This window comes from Palaemon carinicauda, chromosome 9 (assembly GCF_036898095.1).
Source record: "Palaemon carinicauda isolate YSFRI2023 chromosome 9, ASM3689809v2, whole genome shotgun sequence".
NCBI lineage: Eukaryota > Metazoa > Arthropoda > Malacostraca > Decapoda > Palaemonidae > Palaemon > Palaemon carinicauda.
The window spans coordinates 136132825-136140157 of NC_090733.1; the positions used below are offsets into that span (position 1 = coordinate 136132825).

Sequence of the window (7333 nt, forward strand, 5' to 3'; positions counted from 1 at the left end):
GCTACACACTGGGACCATTCGTAGCAGCGAGTGCAGTAGTGGGTGAGGGCTCAACCACTACAATTCCCTAATTCCTTATCCTTTTAATCTGTCTCTTGAAATGTTGTTTTTTTATGGGTTGTCCGGAAGGCTAAGAAGCCTTTCGCATCCTGGTTGATTTGGCGGGTGGTCAAAGTCATTTCTTGAGAGCGCCTAGATTAGGGGTTTGATGAGGTCCTGTTGTATGGGTTGCAACCCTTGATACTTCAGATCCTAGGGGTCGATCAGCATCCTAAGAGGATCGCGAGGCTCCGTAAGGAAGACGTACTTAAAAGGCAGAGTAATTGTTCAAGTCGACTTCCTTACCAGGTACCTATTTATTTTGTTTTTGTTATTTTGATAACTTCTAAAATGAAATAAAAAACTCTTAGCTCATAAAAGTGTAAACATATATTACTGGTCTCTACCCACCATCCTGGGTGTGAATCAGCTATATAATCACCGGCTAAGTTAAATATTGAAAAATGTTATTTTGATTATAAAATAAATTTTTGAATATACTTACCCGGTGATTATAAATTAAATGACCCTCCCTTCCTCCCTAATAGAGACGCAGTGGGACGAGGAGAAAATTGAGTCTTTGTTTACATTGAGAGCTGGGTATCTGGTCGACAGATGGCGCTGTTGGGCACACCCGCAACCTGTGTAGCGATCGCTGGCGAGTTTTTCCGTAGAGTTGTCTGTCGAGCAACAGAGTTGCAGCTATATAATCACCGGGTAAGTATATTCAAAAATTTATTTTATAATCAAAATAACATATTTTCATGTTATAGCCAAGTAATCCACGGCTGTTTTACTATGGTAAAATAGTTGGTGTTGTTTTATTCATCCACCATCACTATTATTATGAGACAGTTTAGAAAGGCAGAGATTTGTTCTTTTATTCAAATTGAAAATAAATAATATTGATATACACAAAACTAAAAGAAATTGCTGATAATTGAGAGGTTGAAGGATGTATCTAAATTTTAGTACAGTCTATTATGAGCTTTACACTGCAGGGTTTTCTATCTTGGACAAACCCATTTTTTTCACATAGATTTAGATTTATTGTTTGAATTTTCAGATTCGTAGATATATATATTATATACGAGAATGGATAGCTTTTATATATGAGAATGGATAGCTTTTTAAATTAATCGATATGTTGTAATGAAAAAAATTTCTTTTCAGGGAGTGTAATTGTCGTAGTAATGTGAGGCACGTTCTCAACGAATTTTATGCAGCTGTGATGTTTCATATATATTGGATTTGGAAAACCGAGTGTAAAACAATAAAAGATTCAGGGTTTCTTATAAAAGGTACGTAATTTACTGTAAATTTTTGGTAAAGTAGATATTTGTTTTTACACTGAATACAAACTTTCAATCTTATATAGGAGTACTGTATACGGCCGTTTAAACTTTGAATGAAGTAATAGTAGTAGCTAGCGGGAAGGCCCTGCCCACCCACTCACCAGGTAGCGTAATCTTCACTTTGACTTTGGCTGCTGGATAGTACAGACGTACTTCTCATTGCCCCCATCGGGCGGTTTTAATCTTTTGTCTCTTCTTTAATATTGAATAAATTTTCGTGCAGTTGTGTTCGAAGGCTATTATGTTTCCTAGTAACTTTAATTCTGTTAGTTTTTTGTGCAACATGTCCTTATCCAACATACTTGTTCCTGTTGGGGGGCAAGTCTGTTGCTGCCCTATACCTTGCGTGTGTTGTCTGACAATGTGTGCCCAAGGAAAGTTTACCTTGGAAAGCACTATTGCTCCCTCGGTAGAAAAGTTCTTCTGCCACCGAGTGTTCATGGAAATTTCCAGAGAAAATTATAATTGCTGTATCAGACTAAACATGCATACGCTGCCCTTTCCTCTTCCTTCTCCTGAGAAATCCAGAGACAACAACCCAGCAGAGGGAGCACGTTCAAGCGTATGTTCAACGAGTGACTGATTCTGATGATGTTTGCAAAAATAATGATCGATCCCACACGAGAATGCTCTCCACGTGCATAATCACCATGCTCCCGATCTCCAGTGTCTTCATTCCATATTGCCACTAATCTCCAAGCACTTCGTCACTTCATGAGCGTTCTAGGTGTTGTGGGTCTTCGCCCTTGTTGGACATCTTGTGATCAGATCCCTCGCACCTGCTCTTCAGCGACTATCTGGATCACAGAACTTCTGGTATCTGCTTCATTCCAGCTTTCCCATTCTACTATACCCGCAGAAAGGAATCTATGATTGTTCTTATCACTTGTACGGGCTACGATATTTTCCCTCCACGAGTGCAGAGGTTTCTCACAATCTTTATCCTCGTGTTCACCTTCACAAGAACATTTGAATTTAATTCTCTCCCCACAAGACGGGGCTCCTCGCCCCTACTCCCCACGATCGTCATTTTGTATGTGATTGGCCGCAATCAGGAATTCCTTGATAGGGAATCAAATAATCGGAACTTGAACTTATGCTCGTTCTTTGGGTGATCGCTCCTTTCAAGTCACCAGAAAACTAATAAGTAGCCCAACGCGGCGGAATCTTGCAACGCTCTAGATCTCCTGGGAACAGGTGACTTCTCGGGTCCAATTTCAGCACTCATACAAGCATCAATAACACCACATCATGAGTGCTGTCTTTCTCTCTCTCTCTCCCTCTCATCATCACTTGGAAAGTAATGGAAACACGTGAGCATATCACAAAAACTTTATTCATAATCTTCATCACTGTCAAGAAACAAATCTTCCTTGATATCTTTGTCAATGTTCAAGATTACAGGGTCTACAGGCTTGTGGATGTTATCTGTGGACCAGTACTTTTCATCAAAGGCTCCGGACCGTCTTATTGCACTGCCTCACACATCCCTTGTGATAAGCCTGGCTTCCAAAACTGTGCTACATTATCTCTGCTACTTATTTCCAATATGATTTCCTTGTATTGACAAATAGCATGGCAAATGATATTGTACAACATATTGTATGTTAGATTCCTTAACTTACCCAACTGATTTGACTTAGGGTTTAAAAAGTCAAGATTAAAGGGCTTTAATTAACACAATTTGGCAGTGCACTATATTATCCCATATTGGAGGGAGGTGTTTATAGTGCTGTGTTAAAAGTACACTCCAATTAAATAATTACTATGGAAGATTTTAAAGAAAAACTAACTATTTTCGAGCTTAAATGTATAGTAGATACTTAGTATTTTTAATTGGTAAAATCTTTGCATCATCATCTAAGAATGTAACAATATCTTGATTTAACAAATGAATATAGCAAGGATTTGAATTGGCTGGTAGGTGGAAGCAACAGCTGGTGTTAATGGTTATAAAATAAAATAGATTAAATATATTTTAAATTGTAGTTAAAAAGAAGCGATGTTTCTTGGATTATTATTAATATCCCTTTTACCCCCAAAGGACGTACTGGTACGTTTCACAAAACTCATCCCTTTACCCCCATGGACGTACCGGTACGTCCTTGCAAAAAACTGCTATTTACATTTTTTTTTTTTTGCATATTTTTGATAATTTTTTGAGAAACTTCAGGCATTTTCCAAGAGAATGAGACCAACCTGACCTCTCTATGACGAAAATTAAGGCTGTTAGAGCAATTTAAAAACAATATACTGCAAAATGTGCTTGAAAAAAAATAACCCCTTGGGGTTAAGGGTTGGAAAGTTCCAAATAGCCTGGGGGTAAAAGGGTTATTATTACTTGTTAAGCTACAACCTTAGTTGGAAAAGCAGGATGCTATAAGGCCTGGGGCCCCAACAAGGAAAATAGCCCAGTTAGGAAAGGAAACAACAAAAAATAGAATATTTTAAGAATACAGTAGTAACATTAAAATAAATACTTTTAAGTTAAACATAATCTTGAATTATTCTAGATGCAGAGGCCTACTGCAAGCGCAACGTAAAGACTGTGATGCAGAAGCTACAACTTCACCTGCGTAAATACTCTCGCCAGGAAGAAGGCGAGATGCTGTGAGTAGCAGTAGATAAACGATAAGTTAGCTCATATCAGAACGATCTCATAGGTAAGAAAAATTTGTAGCGCAGGGCTTTTTTTATGTAAGGAGAATGCAAACGTGTTTTGCATAATTTGATTTATTCAAACGATAAAAGGCACATTGTTATTTAGGGAAACATGCTTAGTGTTGTTTAAACACTTCCGTAGCGTAATTGGTTGTGATAGCAGAGTGAAAGATAATTAACAGGGACAATAAATCGAGGATCATGTCCGTGGCCCACTATATTTTTTTATATGAAATAGGCACAGTGATATATTTACAGTATATATAGATATGTGGTTATGGAAAATTTGGAGAGGGAAGAAATGCATAACAGAACTTTTGAGGTTAAGTGTTAACCTCATTACTCATCATATCGTCAACAAATTTGGTTACAATATATATATACTGTATAGTATTGTAATTGTGATGTGCCGTTTGTTGTTTAGATTAGCGTAAGCTTTTTTTTAAATGTAGCGTAAACTTAGTTGTGTAGCACAGCATCTTGACAAAAGGTTTGCTTAGTGATACATATTAATGGAGAGAAGTGATTACTGTCAATTTGTGATTTTTCGAAATGTGATATAGCGACGAGTATGTCGCTTCTTGTGTCACGGAAGGCAAGAGATATACAATATCATGATATACTTATGATATACAGATCATTTAGGGGTTGATACTTATTTGTTGTGCAAAAGAAATCATTTCAATGTGTAAACTGTGATCGAAATTATACTTGTGTGTTTGGTTAAATCCAGTTGAGAAATGTGTTGTGCATTGTCTTGATGGCCCCATATCTCAATTGGTGTATACAGTGCTGGACTGATTGTACACAATATTATTTAAATATATATATATATATATTGATTGATTGTAAAAATACACAACACATTGTAACATTGTAATATTGTTTAGAATTAAACTGTACAAGTACAGAAGCTCCTACAAAGCTTCTAGGATCAATATTAGGAACTACATCATCAACTACTTAAAATTCTCTGGCAATACTTGGACTGAACTTCAATTACAAAATTAATGGCCCTTTTGCTCGAGAGATATACATTCACGTTACAAAAACATTGATTTATTTACGTTACGTAAGTAAAGAAAGTACGACTTTGCAACTTGCATTAAAGCAAAGTATAGAAAGTATGACTTTGCACCTTAATTTAAAGTAAAGTAGTAGTTACTAGTATTATTCTCATCCCTGGAATGTTTTTTAGAAATTAGATTATTTCTGCATAGGGCTATGGGGTGTCTATGTACTTAATTTTTTCTCATGCTTTTGGTAAAACGGTTTGTAATTTCTCACGAGTCTCGATTCTTTTTTACCAATTCATATCACTTCTAGTGACTTTTTCTATCAGGATAGATATTGAACCAAAGATAGTTTGACTGTTTAGCCAACAGTTGCCAGTTATTGGGAACAACATTCAAGCATATAACTATAGTCAATTTTTTTTAGTGAGGCAGATTTGCACCGACTCGCAGAGGTGCCCTCTTAGCTTGGAAAAGTTTCCTGATCGCTGATTGGTTGGACAAGATAATTCTAACCAATCAGATAGCAGGAAACTTTTCCGAGCTAAAAGGGCACCGCTGCGAGTCGGTGCAAATGCCTCTCATTAAAAAAAATTGACTATAGATCTGCATAAGGTTTTTGCACAAGTTAAACTCATATCAACTAATGTACTGTAAATTGAAGGAGTTTCTACAATTCTTTTTTGATCAACCAGTTTTAGGTTTTTTCTCAATCATTCAAATATAAATGATACTGTTTTTGTGGTTGTTAGGAATGAATTGATGGTGCAATATTTGCTATTTGCTACTCTTCTGTAAGGGAAAATTCTTACAACCACATATTAGGGGACAGATACTTAAAATGTGTGTGTGTATGCTTGTGGGTATAATCTAACAATTGTGTATGCAATGTATGTAAAATATCAGCACACTGAAAAATTTGCATGCCTTTTTGGACATTTTTTATGCATCTATATATGGTGTTGCATATTATATACAATTATACAGTAAGTGGGTTTGTATTGTACTGTATATTTTTATAATACTTCTCATTTTGAACGTGTAATATGATTGCACATTCACATATAATTCATGTGTACATTATTTACAGTAAATACTGGATAACTCAAAAGAAGATAAGACTTAGTTCACGTGATATAGAAGAGACAGGGTGAACTGAATCCTAATAAGGTTCTATGAGTATTAGAATTTTCATTTCTGGTTGTGCAGAAGAATTAGAAAAGAGAATATACAGTACAATTTAAGATACCTTTTTTTCTCTCAATGTACAATTGGTCACAATGGCCTTTACTTAATTGTGTGTCCTATGTTAGTGCAAAAATAGTCTTATTTTTTTGTAGTCGAAATATTGTGTCTTCTGATTTTAATTGTTTATGTATTTGCATCTGTCAGTGCGGTAGAGATCTTCTTAGCCTAAGCTCGCAGACCTTACCAAAGCTTTCCGATTACCATAATTGGTTTTACTTCCACCGCCATTTTTTTTAAAATGAAATTTGTCTTTTTTATATAATTCTTGTAGGTCTTGAGACTCCTTCCTTCAAGACATGTTAAATTCTTGCGGAGATTAGTGTTTAATCACAGTAATTCTTGTAGGTCTTGAGACTCCTTCCTTCAAGACATGTTAAATTCTTGCGGAGATTAGTGTTAAATCACAGTAATTCTTGTAGGTCTTGAGACTCATTCCTTCAAGACATGTTACATTCTTGTGGAGATTAGTGTTAAATTACAGTAATTCTTGTAGGTCTTGAGACTCATTCCTTCAAGACATGTTACATTCTTGCGGAGATTAATGTTAAATTACAGTAATTCTTGTAGGTCTTGAGACTCATTCCTTCAAGACATGTTACATTCTTGCGGAGATTAGTGTTAAATTACAGTAATTCTTGTAGGTCTTGAGACTCATTCCTTCAAGACATGTTACATTCTTGCGGAGATTAGTGTTAAATTACAGTAATTCTTGTAGGTCTTGAGACTCATTCCTTCAAGACATGTTACATTCTTGTGGAGATTGGTGTTAAATCACAGTAATTCTTGTAGGTCTTGAGACTCCTTCCTTCAAGACATGTTAAATTCTTGCGGAGATTAGTGTTAAATTACAGTAATTCTTGTAGGTCTTGAGACTCATTCCTTCAAGACATGTTACATTCTTGTGGAGATTAGTGTTAAATTACAGTAATTCTTGTAGGTCTTGAGACTCATTCCTTCAAGACATGTTACATTCTTGCGGAGATTAGTGTTAAATTACAGTAATTCTTGTAGGTCTTG

General features: G+C 35.8%; 1 protein-coding gene across 2 annotated transcripts in view; it reads left to right on the top strand.

Annotated features, from left to right (window-relative positions):
- The window catches only part of LOC137647171 (ELMO domain-containing protein 3-like), a 37787-nt gene extending 30959 nt beyond the window's left edge, over positions 1-6828 (top strand). For both annotated transcript variants that reach the window (XM_068380453.1, XM_068380454.1), the window contains exons 8-9: positions 1213-1340; positions 3908-6828. In XM_068380453.1, coding sequence (XP_068236554.1) covers positions 1213-1340; positions 3908-4008 — 229 coding nt within the window. In that variant the 3' untranslated portion in view covers positions 4009-6828. The remainder of the gene's footprint in view (positions 1-1212; positions 1341-3907) is intronic.
- Positions 6829-7333: the final 505 nt, after the last annotated feature.